At 33.3% G+C, this 20,874-nt stretch overlaps 1 protein-coding gene across 6 annotated transcripts; it reads right to left on the minus strand.

Annotated features, from left to right (window-relative positions):
• Nucleotides 1–385: 385 nt before the first annotated feature.
• On the minus strand, nucleotides 386–19,732 carry Graf (GTPase regulator associated with FAK). 6 transcript variants are annotated; one of them, XM_020942163.2, is made up of 14 exons: nucleotides 19,408–19,673; nucleotides 19,065–19,118; nucleotides 14,560–14,875; nucleotides 13,681–13,838; nucleotides 13,410–13,583; nucleotides 9,594–9,809; nucleotides 9,458–9,529; nucleotides 9,350–9,401; nucleotides 8,589–8,902; nucleotides 5,938–6,268; nucleotides 5,770–5,875; nucleotides 2,132–3,544; nucleotides 1,841–1,920; nucleotides 386–1,535 (listed from the first exon to the last, which is right to left on the minus strand). In XM_020942163.2, the coding sequence occupies exons 3-14, from the start codon at nucleotides 14,735–14,737 to the stop codon at nucleotides 1,435–1,437; spliced, it is 3,195 nt and encodes a 1,064-aa protein (XP_020797822.2). In that variant the 5' UTR covers nucleotides 14,738–14,875; nucleotides 19,065–19,118; nucleotides 19,408–19,673; the 3' UTR covers nucleotides 386–1,434. The 6 variants fall into 6 exon arrangements, with proteins under 6 accessions (XP_020797822.2, XP_086692800.1, XP_086692798.1 ...); XM_086836674.1 differs by having other exon boundaries at nucleotides 19,065–19,162; nucleotides 19,408–19,649; XM_086836672.1 differs by lacking the exon at nucleotides 19,065–19,118 and having other exon boundaries at nucleotides 19,408–19,732.
• Between the last annotated feature and the right edge of the window lie 1,142 nt (nucleotides 19,733–20,874).

Consider the following 20,874-nt stretch of genomic DNA (forward strand, 5'->3'; position numbering starts at 1 on the left):
AAAGGCAACCGAAGCCCCTCTCACCATTATCAGTAAAACAAAAATGAACAAGTCTGATAAACGGAAGAAATAACAAATGCCAATACATTTTTTACGATTCCACTTTAAAACTTACAATGGTTTATTATCGAACTGCCACAAACAAATAAACACAGCTAAAAATATCCCAAATGAATGAAAATTCATATCACCTGTCGAAACTACATATATGTATGTATATCAATGGTGCGGGAACTATACATATTTAATTGTCCACATAGTTCCCTCCGTAGATACGTAGTTAAAAGCACCTGAGATTTCACCCAGGCGTTTCACCCAGGCGTATACCCGGTGTTACACAACTTCCACCACATTTGCAGTAGCAAATAATTTAAGTTCATTAGCATTTCTTTTTCGTTTTTTAATGTTTATTTAATACAATACACATGTTTTATTATTTTAAGGGCTACAAAAAAAAAGATAAACAGAAGTAAGCAATTCTAAACTGAAAAAAAAAATTAGAGCATCCCATAGTTGCAGTAATGACAAACAGAAAAAAAAGAATGTAATTATATAACATTAACTACAGAGAATTGAAGAAGCCAAAGATGAGTTATGGTAGGATTCTGTGGCAAGACAAAATTCCAATATATTTATAAGGCACTAGCTATTTATTTTCTTAGAATTGCAATTAAGATTAGATACTTTATAATCCATTAAATTTTACACAAAGTAAAAGAATTATTTATAATTAAGCAACAAATTAAGCGCATAACAATCAATAAAAAAAATCTTTGCCGTTAGACTGAGTTTATACTTCATATGATCTAAATATAAGTTTGTACATTCTAAAGTCATGGAAATATATATATATATTTACTTCTAGGGTAAACTGGTGGTTTCCTGGGTTGGCATTTTAGAACAGACATCCAAACTTTGTTTAGATAACGGTTATGTTAAAACTTCTCATTAGTTAGCATTTTCTCCATTACTATTAGTCGTGCTCCGGTTTTCATTTTCGCAAGTTTCTTGCGCTCCATTTGCGTTTTCAAAAACGGGCAGGTTAATCTTTGCGAAATTAAAAGTTAAAGCATATTTGTTCATAAATTCGGATACTTCTTGCAAAGACAAGAAGAAAAAAAAATTTCTTAAAATTATTTGCCTTTATTTTACTTCAAAACCAACAATCGAAAAATAAAAGCAATTTTAACACTCTTTTTTTTCATTTGAAAACAACGAAGTCAGCTGTTTGAGTAGAAACAAATAATTAAATATTATATACATATATATAATATAAATAAATATAACAAAACGATGAAAACAAGTTTGCAAAAACCAGAGTACCTGATAACAAAATCGTATTTTTTTGCCGAAAACGCAAAAAGAATTATATAAAAACCGGAGCACGCCTGTTTAAATGTGAAAATTAAGTATATAACTTTATAAGAATACGATCTATTGATGTGTTTTCAAGTGTTCCACGTAGTTCTCCGGAATGAGTCCTGTTTTACCATTTAATGTGCCTTGCAACCACCCAGGCTCGTGGGAATATCGAACTATAGATAAGACAAGGCAGAAGTTATCAAATTTGTTTTTCTTAGGGCCGATTTTTTAATATTTTGTTAAATTTTGTGAATTTGCTTTGTTCAGAGTGATATAGATAAAGGCCTGATATAATATAGATAATGTTTATCTAAATGACAACTCTTACTAAAGGCGTTGCTCAAGTCAAGAATTAGTCAGTCAGATAAATACGAGACTTAGATTTGGGCATTACTTTTCTCTGAAACAATTTACAATTACAATTGATCACAAAAGTTAATCTGATATTGAAAAATCTCAGCTTATTGGTTTAACTTACCATTTGTTATTATTTGATTTGGCTCAAACGAAAGCTCACCCTCACTTTCTCCCATGCAAGCGTATAGGGTACGAACGCGCCTAGAAAGAAATTAATAGTAGTTTTATTTCAATAACGAATTAGATCCATCGGTATTTGTTATTGGATAAGGTTGTTAGTTTATTGCACAATTTATTTGATATTCATTGAGAAATATTAAAAAAATAATCATGCAAGTAGCATTGTATGAGTAGCAAATTATGGGTTACATGTAAAATACATGGAAAATAATAAAATCAATTGATTACTTACGCTGTGCCAGTTGACAAATCACGTTCAATTTGGTTTATGTCACGATTGCGATGCATTTTAGCAGGTGGATAGTCAGAGGTTTCGTTAATGGAGCCACTACCGCTAAGACTCCCACCAATAACAGTGTTATTACCTATTGTGGTGGGTGCCACTGTTGCCATTACGATATCATCGCCGCAAGTTGGCCCCAGAAGTGTTGACAACGATGCAGTCTGTGACGTGGCTGACGCCGCGTAGTTTTTCAAATTCCGCGTGCTAAAGGGCTCAGGTGCACTGCCACTGCCGCTGTTAGCATTTACTACCACAGAGGTGAAGCCATTATTTGATGAAAGTGAGTCGCATACACTATCGTTGGAGCTCGATGTCGATGCTGGCACCATGGGGGAATAATGCTTTGTCTGTCCGTACGAATAGAGACCGCGTTGGACTGGAGGATGCTGCTGTGGACCACTCGATGTGGCTGCACTCCCCAATGCATTACTAACTAAGCGATCTTTTCGTGTGGTAGTAATGGGCGGGGAAACATTGGTTAGACTCATTCGGTTGCTTTGGGAAGCACCAACACCGCCACTACCACCACCAGCCGTGTTTGTATATATGTGGGTACTGGAGGCAGATTGAGACACTGGAGTGGCCGTGGCCAACAGGTACTCAGGGTGCCGCAAATTGCTCGTACTACTCGCACCACTGCTGCCCATGTTGGGATTCAAGAGCCCATAAACGGTACCGGCCACAGGATCAACACACGCGCTGGTAGCATAACGTCGTGAGCTTAGCTCGTTCTGTGCTATCGCGTTTAAGTTCTTAATACTTCCAATTGTGGTAGATGACACTGGGCCATTTGAAATGTGGAGGGAGGGCGAGAGTGATGTGCATTCACCGCCACGCAAGGTACTGACGGCTGCCGATCCACTGGAAGTCGCTGTAGCATTACTGCCACTTGTCTGGCCTTGGGAGGGGGCATAATTCGTGTTTGCTCCGTTTGGAATATTTTGTAGGCTAGACGACATTGCAGGCTCCGTATAGCTTGATTTGGATTGCGTAACTGTGCGATAGGCTTTATGCTGCGATGAGAACATCGCATTCCGTTCTGCACCAGTCCCCCCCACAGCACCTGTGGACGCGGCCTTTCCTATTTGAGAGGCGCGGGGCATGCGCGCCGGCGGACTGTTTGCACTGGGAGGGTACATTATGCACGGTGCCTTGCTGGCGTCTACGGATGTGACACCGCCGCTTGGAAGGTTCTTAAAAATCCTCTCATAGTTATCAATAAGTATGTTGATTACAATATTATTAAACTTAATATCCAATATGGCTGCAACTGTTTCTTCTTTCGGTCGTAACAATGTTGGTCCAAAAACAACTCCCAGATTAAATACGGACATTTTATTTTTTTCGTATTTGCGTGAAACCCTGAAAATAATTATTTCAAATATTATTTAAGGCATCTAAAGAATTCAAAAAATTAACTAAACTAGAAAATATATTAATCTTAGTCAAATTACTATGAACGGCTATATATAATATAATAACGTTTCTAGTTTTCGACAGATTTCTATCAAATTTGAGATACATATATCTGCTTTAGGAACGATCGAGAAATAAATACAATTTAAAATTATATTTTGTTTAAATCGGGGGACTATATCATCTTTCTTCCATTGAAATCATCGTTAAATATAGAGGAAAATGCAAAACTGTGAATGTAATACTGTAAATGTAGTATGTATTAATGAAAGTAGAGAATGTAGAAATTACTTCCTTGTTTTAATATAATTTAATATAATTTATATTGTATTAATAATTAGTGATCTAATTGGAATCTGCAAAGGTATAAAAACTTCTGCCGAAGTTAGCTTTATTTCTTGTTTTTTTTTTCTGTTTTCCTTGTGATTGTAAATTCACTGTTTTTTTTTTTGCCACAATATAAGCCGGAATTAAAATATAAATATGTTAAATATTTTTGTTTGTTAATTTTTTGTTAGAAAGATCATTGAAAATTTAAGGGGGGATTCCTATATGTAAACTGAAATTACTCTGGCAAATGTATTTTTTTATTCCTATATGTAAACTGAAATTACTTTGGCAAATGTATTTTCTTATTTGTAACTGTGAGTTTTATTATAGAATTTAAGCTGTAAGTACCTAGAGTCATACCTGTACGTGATGTACACAAGTTTAAGCGAGGGAGTGTCAAAAACAACAACAAATACAAATCGGAGTGAATTGACAAGTATCAAAATGAACATAAAACAAGAAAGGAAGCTAACTTCGGCACGCCGAAGTTTATATACCCTTGCAGATAGAACTTCTATGAATAGAAATCCATACAATATAAATTATATATCTTTGTGTTAAAAAACAATGAAGTAATACCTGCTTTCATTTCATTCAACTATACATATTATATTTGCAGTTTTACATTCACAGATTTGCATTTTTCCTCTACATCAAACGATCGTTTGTATGGCACCTATATGATATCTATATGATGTCAGATTTTCATGAAATTTTACACAAAATTTAAGACTAATATAAAATAACCATACCTCAAATTTGATGAAAATCAGCTGAAAACTGAAAAAGTTATAAATTTAATTGTGTTAATTTCTCGACTGTTCCTATTGGAGCTATATGATTAAGTAGTCAGATTTTCATAAAATTTTATGCAAAATTGTAGAGTCTAGTTAAATGGCTATATCTCAAATTTGATCCAATTCTATTGAAAACTAAAAAAGTTAACATTTTTTTTGTAAAAATTTTCCAATCATTCCTATGGCAGCTATATGATATAGTCGTCCGATCCGTTCCGACATATATACGAGTGAGAGTATATAGAAGGCTAACTACAAAGTTTCATTCAGATAGCTTCAAAATTGAGAGACTAGTTTGCGTTGAAACGGACAGACGGACAGAAGGACAGACGGACAGAAGGACAGACGGACATGGCTATATCGACTCGGCTGTTGATCCTGATCAAGAATATATATACTTTATATAGTCGAAAGTGCCTCCTTCACTGCGTTGCAAACTTCTGACTGTAATTATAATACCCTGCAAGGGTATAATGATCTTCTGTTTGAACTTAAATATGGGTATTACAAATAAAGTCGTATTATTTTTAAAGGGGGTTAGAAATTAAACCTAAACTGTATTACAGTTTTTTGCAGTTATTTCATTTGGGCTTTTTTGTTTTAAATAAATCATAAACGTAAAATAAATAAAAATTTTTATTTTGTTATTTCCGACACGAATTAAGAGGCGTTGTGGCTTATGATGCATAAGCGCGTCAGTTTGTAAACTTTTGTTTGGAGAAATAGATTTTTGTCAACTCTGATTTTACTGTTTCTACTGATTAAAGTTTTACGATGATTGCTTGATTATTATAAAAAAAAACACGAAAAATGCCCAAATAAAGAAAGTTTGCTGAAGTGTCTCAATAGACTCAGATAAATAGCTCTTCCAAGTTGTTTTTAGAGGAAAGAAACAAAAAAGCTTAGATTAAAAATTTAGCTAAAAATAAAGCAAAAGTGAATTGCAAAGCAAAAGGGTTTACTGCTATCTACGAGTTATGTTTAAAACTGAAAAGAGTTTGCTTAAAATATATATTTGTTACATGTATTCACGTTTTTACTCACTCTGTTAAGTGACAAATAACCATGTCCAGCATTTCAAGATTAGGTTTTGGCAATTTGTAGACTAGCTTATGTACTTCATTTACGCGTTGATTCAGGGTTTCCAGTTCTACAAATTTATGTTTTATATCTATTAAGCTGTAAACAATTTTTTTACTTTTTAATGCTTACTAGCTGATTCAATGAAATCACCATGGTAATGATACGTCATTAATGGTTCGTTAAGATTCCGCAGATACATTTTGAGGGCGCTGGCAATAGTGTTACTCTCCATTAAATCGCGGTACTTATCGTCAATGAAAACATCATCGGTTTCTTTTCGATTTATACCTAAAGTTAATAGCTTGCTAATCTTTGTTCCAACACCACTTTTTCGATAAATCCCTTCATCTTCCAGTCCACGGCTTTCTAATACTTGAATACAGCGCCGAACAAATATGAATCCAGGCTCATCCAATTGGTATGCTTCGGTGACCTTAATTTTTCCCGGAGCTAGATATGTCTATAAATAGAAATTGAATAAATAAAAACAAGAAACAAATTAAACATTTTTAATATCCCAAACACTGGCTACGATATCGCCAAATTATCGCACTCTACAAATTTATCAACAAACCATCCCTAACGCTTTTGTTCATTCTAGTATTTATCCTATCGAAGCTCTTGCTATAAATGCAATTAAAAATGTATAGGCATCCATTCGCACCTCCTCACATTTGCAGAAAAACAACGGAACGGGCAACGGGGCAGAAAGAGCTATTACATGTCCATTAAGTTTCTTAATTAATAATATAATGGAAGAGCCAACATAATACTCTATGACATGTCTTATCCCTTACAAAAGTCTTGAGGGCGGCAACTTTGAAGGTAGATGAAAAGTGTCGGTAAAACTTATGCAAGTTTTATGGATATGGAGGAAGCAACAGGTTGCAACAGCGTTGTACCCTAACCGTCATCCATTTCCAGCATAATATTCGAAATGCATTTTCAATGCATTCACCGCCACAACAAATGCGGACAGTACAATTACCAATTTAATTGCATGCTTGTAAGCCGCGAATTTTCAATGGAGACTTTTAAAAGCAAAGCTGCTATGATTATAGCTTAAAATTTACTGATAAATATAAAAAACTATATATATCCTCCTGGTCACACAAACGTGTAATCAAAATATTCGAAATTCGCGATAATCTCATTACTGTACTCCGTGTTCTTCTAAGACGACGTTGATAGGAGTTGCGCAGAACAGTGTTCGACCACCTCAAAAAAACTAGATTTAGCCCGCAAACTGTCAAGATGTGCATTGCGTAAAGGGACTAGAAACTATTAAATCCCTACCGGTAATTTATCCAAAGGGCCCCAGTTCGATAAGACTGTAGTCTTGTATTTGTCGATAAAATCGCCTGCTAGAGCGTTTAACGCACAGTAGCAGCTGAATTGATAATACACCTGCACAGTGCATGATGAAGTTACAAGATGCAAAAACCACAGAAAAAGGGCAACAAGAAGACCAAAACAAAATGAAACAAGTCTCTAGATAATCTCAATCTACCATCCCTTAAATATATATGGACGTTGATGCACTAAGGTCAGTACATTCAAGTGGCCCGTATGACACCAGGCACGTGCCTGTTTGCGTTAGATGTTAGTACTAGTTACTAGTTAGTACTACCGGCGTGCTGCCAGATTGTTAGCTTGCAGGCTTACCAAGTGTGTTAGTATTAAAGATTTTAATTTGGGAAGGGTATCTACGTTAGAGATTAGTGTGTACAAATCATTATAATTTGCACATAACACTCTAAAAGGTTCATGCAATTCAAAGGAGGTTATACAGTGGCGCAACACTAATGGGATATAGGATCTAGTAGTTATGACCAGGGATATGAATCTGTTTAGTGTCATAGTTCGTCCTCCAGCAAGATCTCTCAACTTATCGTTATTGGTAACCATCGCATATTGTGTATTTTGGTTGACACACTCGCACAAATTACTTGGCTGTTGAAAATGTGAAGATTTAAATCTCAGTGAGGGATTTGTTTCAATTCTGCCATAATTGCCCATGTTGTGGTTAACAAAATGTAGGTTTCATCGCTACGCCATCACTGCAGACGGGACTTGAATGTACAAGCAAATAACTCTTTATCTTATTGATTTTTAATACTAGTACTTTCTTCGCAACTGTGATCACCAATCACGCTTTTCAACAGCTCCCAAATTAGCCGCATCCGCACCATTGCGTATGTCTTCGAGTTGCAGAGATATCAAAGGGGAGTCGAAATTGTCGTGAACATTAAACAACAATAGTTTCTGGAAGACTTTAGCTCGCTACAGGAAGCTAAACCTATTACAAGTCATATAAAATATTTATCTTTATTTTGTGTGCCTATGCATTTCATTCTTATTGAAAGAAGATATTTTCAATCCGTTTAAGATGTTTGGTCAAACTCCTGTAACCTTAAGCGTTCCCTGTTTTATTTTGGTATTTAATATGTAAACATTAACTTTTGAAATATAAGACTCATATAGGGACTATTATAATCCTATGCTAAAAACTATGTACAAATCCATCTGCTAATTAAAGACCAGTAGTAGTTTTTTGATTCGGGTCGGGTGTTTTGTAGATCTATCGATTATCTCAGGCAATGTATTATTATTGAAAATTTATTTTAGTTAACTTGCTTGCACTTCGTTAAAATCCTATGATCCTCTTTAATCAAAACCCCAGATTTCATAACATCACTACGGTATAAACATTAAAACACTAAATGAAATTAATAGGAATATGGTGCCTTTTCAAACGATTTGGTTTTTTGTTTACTTACCGGTTCCGTTCCATCCATCGCGCTAAGCCAATAGCAATGATCCTTTTCACTTAAAGCTTGAAAAGTGTAGACTAATCCGGGCTTTTCTTTAAATGTTAAGTCAAAGCAAAAGCGCTTCTCGAACTCGGAAGCCCGGCGTTGGCAGGAAAAAAGTGTTAGCTTCTCGTCCTCGCGAGTTTCTGGTCTCGTAAAATTGTGATTCATTTGATTAAATTGGAGCATGGTGAATTCGCGCTTTTGCTTCTTAAATGTGCAATAGTATTTTGTCCATGTTGCTTTGAATGGCTCTAGAAGTGACATTTTCAAAAGGGAACCTAAGATAAGTTCGAAATATACAAAATAAGCATAAATGAAATAACATTTAACTGTTGAATTAGTGAGTCTGAGATCATATTTCACGTAACTATATCACGCTTTTAATTCAACTTTTTAAATTTACAGAAAAGGAAGAAGCATGTTAAATTAAAACGGACTAAGTTGTGCATTATGACATATAGCTTGATAATTTGTTTCATTATACATATATCGAGGCATACATTAATCCATTACAAACTGAGAATACGAACTGCAGAAATAATGTGTACGGATTTTTGACAAGTGGACAATTACGGGTCCTACCATGATATAAATATGTTGTACATAACTTCATGAATTAAAATTTAAAGGCGAGTGTTGCTGTCTACCAGCGTAATTGCCACAATAAATTCTAAACCGTTGAGGAGCAAGGATGTTATTTTATATATACAAATTATGTAACGTACTTTTTTCCATTAAAAATAGGTATCCACGTTTCGTGAAAACTTCCTCAGGTTTCTGGAAACAATAAAGGTTAGAACAAAAAAACTGAAATGTAATCCCAATTCACTCACTGTGCGTTTTTCCATATATTTGGTTTTTAGTTCAGTTACTTTTTCACGAGCTTCCTCGAAATTTTCACGGGTCTAAAAGAAAATAAAAATATGTTACAATAAAAATGTACAATAAATGGTTATTTTTTATTCTTACCTTTTGTACCTTGTGCCTTAAATCTTGCAGATAGTCTCTATGATCTTCAGCTTGTTCGTGTGCTGTATGATAAAAAACTAACCAGCCGGAAATAAAAGCCAGCAATATTTCGACAAACTCGAATTTTATTCTTTCTTGCACTTCTTGTATGCGCAAAACATAACTAAGTGATTCCTGAATATACTCTCGTTCGTGCATGCCTAAACTGGCATCGGCCTAGAAATAAAAACAAGTGATAACCTCAAACAAAATTACAGATTAGCTTGACTTTAATAATTAGTGTGCACCCATCAACTCCGCATTCTTAATAAAATATTTTACTGGCATACAAACGTAGTTATTTTATGAATATATGATGCCAGATTGCCACTTCTAATTTAAAATGTACTAATTAAGTCAAGAATAAGGGCTAAGTTTGAAAAGCCGAAACTTGGATACCCTTGCAGTTTACTTATTGGGAACATTCCAATGAATTGGAAATCGCTCAACTTCTTTCAAATAGTGAGAAAAAACGAGCTAATGTAGGTCCATTTATCATCTATATACATAAATCTGAAACATTTTTTAAAAGTATATGTGTTTAAGAAGCGAATTCTTATTCACCAATCGCAATAATATTATTACAGCTTATCTTTATACAGCTTTGTTCAACTTATCTGAAGAAATGCCGCGGTCGAGAGGGAAAGTTCTCGACCTGCGGACAGGAAGTTCTCCGCTCGACTCCCAGTGAATGCAGTGCTCTGTTTTTATACCCTTGCAGGGTATTGCAATTTCAATCAAAGGTTGACAACGCAGTTTAAGAGTCATATATATATATAAAGTATATATATTCTTGATCAGCATCCACAGCCGAGTCGATCTAGCCATGTCCGTCTGTCCTTCTTTCTCTCAGTTTTAAAGCTATCTGAATGAAACTTTGCAGTTAGTCTTCTTATACTCTGACTCGTATATATAGCTGCCATAGGAACGATCGGAAAAGTTTTCGAAATTTTAAACCAATTTTCATAAAATTTGGGATGTAGCCATTATATGTTATTCTAGAATTTCGTTTCTAATTGTATGAAAATCGGACTACTAAATCATACATATAGCGGCCATAGAAACTATATATAACTTTAGAACTGTAAATAGTTAGCGTCCCTTTTTGTTTGTTCATATATTTAACTTGTTTTAAGAGCTTCCATAATATTTTTCAAAACTCGGAAGGTTGATTCAAGTCTTCTTAACAAAGGAGATGTGCTACGGTCAGTGCAGTTGGGGTTGTGTTTCTTTAGGCGAGACAATAAAAAATTTGGGAAAAAATTCGAACTGCCTGATTGTTTGCTTGCAAGTATAGTAAATGGGTTAGGATTAATGTTTTTAGTTTAGTTAGACTATCTACCTTTCGGGTGATTGTGTATAGATCATTATACAAAAGTCATCATTAAAGGGGTTCATGCATTTCAAACGATGTTCTACATTAACGCAACAGTAACGGTTAAGAAATTCTAGTATTTCTGCTCAGTACGTGAAAATTGAGCTGACCCAACGAGTCAGTACTTTTTAATTCACTAAATATTGGGTTACAAGTTGCCTAGCAAAGTTCTACGATTGGCTTAAATAAGTCTACTAGAATAGTTCGGTAACCTTGGGTTCGCATCTTAAATAAAGCCTCGTGGAGCGAAGAACTTCTTTGAACTGATTCGATGCGTTTAGTGGGGACTCCAAACGCTGGATCCGAAGGATAGGACCAACTAATGACGCGTATATGGTTTCTTTACATATCATACCCTCACCATGATCGATAAACTAAAGTTTAGGATCCAGACGAACACCAAAATCATCACATAGAGTGATTCCTTCCAAAGAGCAGTAGATCAGCAATATGTACATAAAAGGCGAGTCTGGGAACGACACGTGAAAATGTCATCAGCTTGCAATAAGTCTTATTAACACCATGTTTAAAAGTTATTAAGATCTGTTTGAAAATTCGACTGGCAAGCAACGTCCCTGTATTGCACGCAAAGAATAAATTGTTAGCCAGAAATTAATACAGGTCGTTAATTAATAATGTAAACAAAAAGGGACACAAAAGACTACCAAGCGGGATGCTAGAGGTAACCCGGAAAACATAAGATAAGTAGATTTTAAACAGGTCTTTTTGCTTGCTGTTATTATTTATTAAGTAAGATTAATTGATCAAATCTTTAGCGTGGTGAATAACTCTGGGAATCTCAACCGAAAATTCTTAAATCGAATCCCGAATAGAGCAATTATTTTTACGGAGCAAGAGAACGCCAATTTCGTCTGAGTTCTAATGTGTTCTCGCTTTGAAGTCAGGTATACTACTATGGGTTTAGAGTAAGATGAAATTTCAATTTGAATTTCGCGGACTTAGTTCTTTTTTTCTTGAGTTAACAGGATTTTAAATGGCATCTTCTTTAATAAGTCAAATCTCAGGAAAATTGAACTCAAAATTTTATTGTGTTATCTTTTCGATATATTTTTAAGGCAACTATGTCAAAACGAAAACAAAGAATTATTTTTATAATTAAAAGGCAAAGATATAATAATATATGTTTATGATAGCTATAAGATATGATAATTTGATTTTAAATAATCCTAAAGGGACTAAACACATATGAAGCACATGATATAGGAGACGAATATTTAAAAAGTTGAAATATTAATTCTAAAATTATTAAAAATTTAAATATCAGAGATTTTGGTGATACTGTCCATGCTAGCCTAAGGTACCCTATGGCTACCGGTTATAAAAAAAGTTTATCAAGAATAAACCGACAAAATCTAGTTTACTGAATGTAGAAAAACGATAGAAAAACTAGGGACTTTCAGCACCAACTCAATAAAATCTTTAGCTTTCCCTCCAAGTACAAGCACAACCGTTTCCTAAAGCGATTGGAATATTGAACAAAACATATACATATATATTTCAAAGGAATCATGACAACAGAATTTTTGTTGTTTTTTAAGGATCAAATAAATTAAAATATGTGCAATATTTGTATAAAAATATAAAGCGTTTGTATCGTCATTTTCAGGGTATTTTTCTGTGATTGGTCACAGCGTTTAATTATATAAAAAAATGAAACAGGTTTAGAAACAAAAAGTATAAGTATTGTCCATTCCTTGTTGTATTATACATTTAAGACTTGTCCTGGTATCTAATTAATTAAGTATTGCAGTAATTTATGTTGACTTTGGCCCATTCTTGTTCACGTATGTACGTGTGTACCTATCTTCTGACAAAACTCACTAAAATTGCTTTTTATCTTATCTTAATATTTAGCAATCAGTGCAAACAAAAAAGTTAACAAATAAATAAATAAAATTTGGCGTCAGCAACTTAACCCAAAACGAACACAAAGTGATCTGTCTTACTTACTTTTTAATCTTAAAAAATATCCTAACGTGAAAATCTTGTGGTACTTTTTAGATTAACTTTGTCTCTCACATCGCTCCAGCGATAATTCGAAAAAACAGAAAGAATTCCATGAATTTGGTCTTTTGTTGATCAAAGATCCGGTCCCAGTTTTAAGAAATAGTTATACTACCTAGCAACTGCTCATATAAATAAGACTTCTTGTGAAGTTCTAAAACTAAGCGAACTTTGGAATGGCTTGATATATTCGGTTGTTTATGCTGATCATGTAAATGGAAATGACAAAAATTATAATACACTGCAAGGGTATACACTTTAATGTAATCTTTTTCAATACAACTGTTGAAGGGTTCTTTGCGTTTCATTTTATAATTAGTGTTTTATCCAAAACCTTAGCATCGGATGCAATAATAATAGCAGCTTTCAGTACTTACCTCCTGTATTGCGTTTTCGGGTTTTTTTATAGACATATTCAGAAAACGCTCTTGCGACTGACAAAATTTTTCCGTTTTTTTATCAAACTTCTTTTTATTTTCTTTCACACTTCCGATTTGTTTTTTTCGAAAGTCCTCTAAAGCTTCAATAATATGTTTATCAGCAAGGGTAAGCTATGTAAAAAATGTTGCAAATAAAACCAAAAAAGAGATAATATGAGAAACAATTTCTTAGCAAAGTAATTCGGGAATTCGCAAAAGTTTTATTTACCATTTTTTCGCGTTCATCTTCAATATTGCCAATGATAGCACCAAAACGTTTTAGGCTTTCACAAATGACATTCTCATCATCCGTTTGTGCCGTACCTATGCACTCAAAGTTAAAATCGTTAAGTAAAATGGCCAATTGTTTCATTCGACTGGAAAGTACTGAAAATAAAGATAAGAAATTTTGAAATATTTTAATAAAATACTAATAATATACTTATATTTAGTTATATTTTTCTTACCAATTCTATGCAGTTCTATAAGAAAGTATTATTCTATATTTCACTTCATCTCTACATATTTTAATTACAGTTTTTCAGTAACAGTTTAACATTCACAATTTACCATTTTACTTTACATTTATCGATCGTTATTAATGAAGCTTTATAATATCGTTGTCAGATTTTCATAAAAATACAAAAGAAATTCTTTAATAATACTAAAAACCATATCTCAAATTAGATAAAAATCTGTTTGAATATGAAAAAGTTAAAATATTTTTCTACAATACTTCAGATCCTTCATATGGCAGCTGTATGATATAGTCGTCCGATCGGGCTGTTCCGACTTATATACATACATCTTATAATATATAAAATACTATCATCAAAATTTCATTCAGATAATGTTAAAACTCCGAGACTAGTTTGAGTTTAAACAAATGAACGGACTTATCTAGATCGACTTGATCAACATAAAATAAATTACATTTTTTAAACAATTCAATTGTAAACTGCAAGGGTATTAAAACTTCGGAGTTTCAAAGTTACCCCCCGAACTTGTTAATAGTAGAGTTATCTCTTAGTAGGGATAGTAGAGTTAGCTCTTATATTTATTTGTTAAAAATAGAAATTTATGATTTTAATATATGTATTTAACTCACCTTTTGCCGCACTCATAAGATCTTTCACCTCCTTTATTATGCGTTTAATTTGATGACTAGTATGATCCAGTTCCTTCTCATGTCGATTTAAATTTTCACGAAACTCTGGACTGTCAACAAAACATTCTTCAAATTCCAATGGCTCTAGGCCGCGGCGTATATTTTTGCCGCCGCCCATTTTGGTTTTCTATATTTTTATTAATGTTGTCGACTTTTACACTTGTAGCTTCAAATTTATCGGCTTAGTGTTAATATTTTTCCCAAGGCCGAACTAGTCTCACTTTGTAGTACTTTCTGTATGTAGAATTTCCTGATGCTAAAATTATGGAGTGGAACGAAAATAAGAAAAATATTATTTGTATATACAAATTTCCTTAAAAAATGTGACTTATTACTTTTGTTTGCGAAATATTCAACTAAACCTTATACATGGTATAATAGATTAAGTTACGAACACGCAAGAATCATTAATAATGATTCATTATTATTATATCAAAACCGAACGATTCAGAGAACGCCTTGTAGTATTAAAAAATTTTAGCGAGATCAGCGGATAACTAACTTTTAGGCTTTTTAAAAAACCTTTAACTCACAATATGTGTAGCACACGTGGGGTAGGTGGTTGCGTTAATTTCGAATTTTGCAATGAAATTTTAGAGTAGAGTTATACTACCAATATATATATATATGTTGATTTTAAGCCAAATTTCGCAATTAATATCTTAGTAATGTGATATTTTATTTGTAAAGGCAAAAGTAGACATGGCCGGGTTTTAAAACCAACTAGACTTGGGTAAAACATATCCATATTTTATTTTTATTCTTTTATGGTAGCTCTCGCTGTTATAGTCTCTGAGATCTTGAAAGTTATGCTACTCAAGAAGATATATACTTTCTGGGTTTTGAGAAGCCTTTTTTTGCTTGTTCCATATATACTTTCTCCAGCTTAACAACATGTTTCGTTTTGATTGCCAAGGATGCCAGACAATTGGTGAAACGAAACACTTAGTTGAAAAAAATTATTAAATCAGAAGAATGCCAATTGGTATATTGCAAAAGAAAGGTTAAAGATGTATTTATAAATAAATTTATTTTGTTTAATAGGTTTATTATATAAAAATTGAGAACCTACAGATCAGAATTTCTGAATTGAACTGCCGTGCTCTTCATCGCTCTACATTAAAATAATGATTCATTGATCCAGTTGTGTTCATCGGAATATTAACTTTTGTGCATACGAGATTAAGTTTAATAAATTTTAAAATAAAACCTATTACAAGGTCCTTAATTTAAAAATTGCTACAACTCTGTGCCATTGTGTGTGTGCAAGTCTGAAATATCAAGCTTATTTGTCCAAGTGTTTTTTAAAACAAATACTGATATAATATAACATCTCACAATCGACTCTAGAAAGGAACTGGATATGATAATGTACGCCTCTCCTATGTTCCTTTATTATTTTATACATTATCACAGCGTATTAATCTGATCATTGTGATTTGTAAAGAGCAGACGAAGGAACACCCAGCAGCAGCTTTTTGGAACGCTTCGAGTTCAATGCAAGTAAAGTCAAGCAAACTGACATGAGCGTGAGGTAGAAGATCTAGATCGCAACAGAAAAGGCCATGTCGGCCATGAAGAATAAATGGGAAGTTTAAAGCCAAAACTGGCTGCTCAAAATATTATCAATATTTTTAAATTAATAAATTCAAAGACAAACAAGAAAGGAAGCTAACTTCGGCTCGCCAAAGTTTATATACCCTTGCAGATAGAACTTCTAGGAACTAGGTCTCCATACAATATAAATTATATATATCTGTGTTAAAAAACAATGAAGTAATACCTGCTTTCATTTCATTCACCTATACATATTATATTTGCAGTTTTACAGTCACAGAATTTCATTTTTGCTCCACATCTAACGATCGTTTGCATGGCACCTATATGATATAGTCGTCCGATTTTCATGAAATTTGACACAAAATTATTTGTCTTAAATTTGAATTAAATTAAATAAAATGGCTATACCTCAAATTTGATGGAAATCAGCTGAAAACTGAAAAAGTTATAAATTTAATTGTATTAATTTCTCGATCGTTCCTATGGGAGCTATATGATATAGTAGTCCGATTTTCATAAAATTTTATGCAAAATTGTAGAGTATAGTAAAATGGCTATATCTCAAATTTGATCAAATTCTGTTAAAAACTAAAAATGTTATAATTTTTCTTGTAAAAATTTTCCGATCATTCCTATGGCAGCTATATGATATAGCCGTCCGATCCGGCCCGTTCCGACAGACGGACATGGCTAGATCGACTCGGCTGTTGATCCTGATCAAGAATATATATACTTTAAATGGTCGGAAGTGCCTCCTTCTCTGCGTTGCAAACTTCTGACTGAAATTATAGTACCCTGCAAAGGTATAAAAAGAACTTACAAATAACAGGACCTACGCTTTATGAAGACAAAATACTTCCACAAGAATAAAAACAGCTGAAAGTCTATAGAACCTCAACTCAGGTGAGCGCGCTTTAACGTTTAAAGGAACAGGACTTTATAGACAGATAAAATTTCTTTTATGTAAATCTGGTTATAAAATATAAATATAAAACAAATTGTAAGAATTTTAAATGTACAAATGCAATGTTTAAAGTGATTGTCAAAAGTGACCCATGTGCCCTGTTTTGTTGTGGAGGTGCGTTGCATATAGAGGGTTGGGTGACTTTGTTCCCATTACCAATGACAATATTTGGAGGTCCTGAACAACAATCCATTTTCTTCCCTATCTCCGGAAGGAATGCTAATTGTTGAGTCATTTATTTTGATGCCTCAAAGCCCAGATGATAGTAATAAATTATTTTAAAGATGTTATCATTACCGCCTTGAACTGGCCGCCCCATAGAAGTAAATAATATTAAGGACTTCTGGTGACTTTTAAAACGCCAATTTAAAGAAAGAAATTCAATGACCACCCGACTTTATGAATGAAAACAAATAAATACATATGTAGGTGAACTTTGTAAGTGTTCCAAACTGCTCTTGGTGTATGAAGTTATTGTCAATATACAATCACATTAAATGGCTGTTAGCTCAAAACAAATAACTTAAACTATCCTAAATGGTTAAACGAGCATAAGATGTTAACCATGGTTTTCGCCAAACTGATAGTTATGATTATTAGTGTACAAAACATCCTTTCTAGATCAGAAAACGTTACTAAAGTTACATATATGGCTGAAGGTTTGTGGCAGAAAAAGGCATCATTCCGGAATACGATAAAAATATCGTTTGTGAACCTTTTATGATATCATTAGTGATTCGAGAATACCTTATCATTCGCTGTGCGTCTGTTTTTGAGTATTATGCAAACCTAAACCTCTGCTTGGTCCGTGTTTTAGTATCTTTATCAGGCATTTTTCGGATCTACCCCCTTGCTTCTGCTTGTTTGTCCACTGAGTATGTCTTGGGGTCAGTACAATCGGTCTAGAATAGGCACAAAGTAGGCCCCGGCATGATAGATAAAATTATTATGAACGACCAGATCCTCGCAATAAACAACTAAAAAAGTTCGTCGTTGATAATGCCATTGCGGTATTTGAATAATCCACGCCCCCTAGTTTAAATCCAATCAGAAGATTAGTCCGAAATCAACAAGAATGTTACTCATAGCATTACGCAAAGGTTTCTGAGCTTTGTGGGACATTTTGAGTTGATTAAATCTTATTAACCTCAGAATGATGCCAGGAATATGTTTTCGTTAAGATGTTTTCTCTATTTTGTGCAGCTTTTGACTTAAAAGTAATATATTATAAAAAATACGCATGTTAAACTAATGCACTCCTATTGTTTTGGAAATGCATTCTTGGCCTATTTTTGTATTATAATTGTTATATTTTAAACATGCATCACATATGCAGTTGCGATCTTTTGCATAAAGTGTATTCTTACATATTGTATTTGTAAAAATTTACTTTGTAATAATTTTAAACTGATAAAGCATTTTTTGCATACATTTTTGAGCACTGCAGTACGTATTCCCAATATTTTGATAACCACTGTACACTTTGTTTAGTAGTTTTTTTTGTATATACATACATTTGTATGCACATACATATGTATGTATATATAAGCTTTTATTTCTTAAACTTTTTCTAATCATACATACATATGTACATACACGAGTGTGAATGAGGTGTACATATCAAATACCTAAGTACGTGTTTTTATCGCGTACATGATTAATATAAGATTGCATTCCTGTACGTCATTACTACTATGATTAAGAATGTGAACAAATGTTCACAGCAAAGATTCTCATGTTACAATAATATGAACAGATGAATGTTGTGTATTAACATGAATTCAAATACAAAAGGCCAGGGGCGTCTTTCCTAAAAAACTTGTTGAATTCGTATGTGCATAGATACACATGCAAACATACGTATGTATGTATTTAGACACGTAAAAACAGGTTGCAGTCGCAAATCAGTTCGCAAACATACCCTTTTTGGAGAAAAATCCACTGCTATTCTATGTACATATGTTCGTTGTTTATTCTGTTGATGTATATCCGTTTATTTCATTAGATGTGTATACATTTCTGTACATAGATACACACAATCACATATGTACAAATCGACACTAATAAATAAATACTCAAAGTAATGGAAATACACAGAACTATTATAAATAACCCGGCTGGTTTAGGCAATTGTGTGGCGTTTGTTATTTCCAAGCCTTTGTTTTGTTTAATAAATACAAATTATGCTTTTATAGACTAAATTAAACAGTTGGTAGTTGTAACAGCACAATAATATACATTTGTATTGCTTTAATATTACTCACAGAGTAAACATTATCGTATGAGTAATTTATCAGCATCTACTCTTGCACATACATATGTATACATATACACATATGGCGGTTGAATTGGCCGTGTGTTGAGTTTTATATGTTGCATTCAATGCTAAGTTGACATCTTTTTAAATTAAATGAACAAGATATTTTACAGTAATACCGCTTATTAAAATAAAAAAAAAACTTTGTGAGGGAAGACATATATAATAAAGGCGAACTACGAGTAAACCGTGCTGTTAAGCGCAACTAAATGTAAAAACTCTCTCCACTGGAAAGTGAAGTAATATCCCCTTCCCACATAGTCAAATCGACTAAAACAGATGGTACTTATGCTAGATGTGTAACTACCATTATCAAAAAACACATCCGCCATCTAACATCCGATAATAGCTGATTGAACAGCTGTGGAACATCAGCATCAGAACATAAAATAGACGTTTGAAGCCCGGAGCTTAAACAATTAATTTGGTTATTGCGCAATAGCAAGCTTATATATATGTATATATATACAAATTTTTTTTTAACAAATGCAATTTATTTTGGTGGTTTGTTTGTAATTTGAAAGGTGAATTTAGATTTATATATAAGTTAAAGGATTAACTAACCAAGTAGTCTAGGTCTGTACTGGAATTTTGAATTTTGAAAGGGCCTCCCTCCGAAATCTGTTGTCTATTGTTTGTTGTCTTGATTGTGACATTTGAAAAGTAGGTGCATATAATCTTGTGTTTATTTGGAAATGTATTCACCCTAAGCTTGGATTCCTCCGCGCAGACGGAGCAATTGGTATATAATTTTGGCTCCGGCACATTTCATTGTTAAATTTATCATTTTCAAAGTTCTTTACAATTTTGAAGTCAGTACCAATATTTTTACTGACAAGAAGAAGAAAAGTCCGTTTAATGTTGATACTTGTTTCCTTATTCATCAATTTTGGGTTTTCAACAACAAAATAGTCGCAGATTTTGGAAAACTATTTGGTTGATGGTGGATGGTAGATCACTGGTCATGCGATGCAAGATTTCGGACATCGTGATCAGCAAAAATATGTGAATAAATACTATGCAACCTTTTCACGAAACTGGTGTATTCCCGTGATGTATATCGATGGTTGAAATATTACTAAATATTTATAAATTAAAAATTATAATATATTAATTTTTTCATTTTATTATTTTTTATCTGTATGGGATGTGCTGTAATTGATGCAAAGTTTAAAATAAATTTGCTATCCAGCCTTGATTATGTTTTCTGGTCAAAAACTATTACTTGCATAATGTAAGAATATTTTTGTTTATGTCCCGTGCAGTTTTTTATGATTACGACCAGCTGTTCATTTGTTTTTAGTTTTAGCCTTATAAGGTTTTCCCAAAGAGATCCATATGACATTCTGCATCAGTTAAACGGATGGTCCATAATATTTTGCCGTTTCGAAATTTCTCATAATGTTCTCAATCC

Source organism: Drosophila serrata, unplaced genomic scaffold (genome assembly GCF_035046125.1).
Source record: "Drosophila serrata isolate PLE 108 unplaced genomic scaffold, ASM3504612v1 contig_293, whole genome shotgun sequence".
Lineage (NCBI taxonomy): Eukaryota > Metazoa > Arthropoda > Insecta > Diptera > Drosophilidae > Drosophila > Drosophila serrata.

What these genes read in the sequence shown, in the direction of transcription:
- Graf (XM_086836672.1), bottom strand. Translation starts at nt 14,737, where the DNA reads ATGGGCGGCGGCAAAAATATACGCCGCGGCCTAGAGCCATTGGAATTT. An exon ending in TAAGGCACAAGGTACAAAAG is followed by an intron (nt 9,530 to 9,593) that starts GTAAGAATAAAA and finishes ATTTTCTTTTAG; the next exon opens with ACCCGTGAAAATTTCGAGGA. An exon ending in CGATGGATGGAACGGAACCG is followed by an intron (nt 6,269 to 8,588) that starts GTAAGTAAACAA and finishes TTCTATTTATAG; the next exon opens with ACATATCTAGCTCCGGGAAA.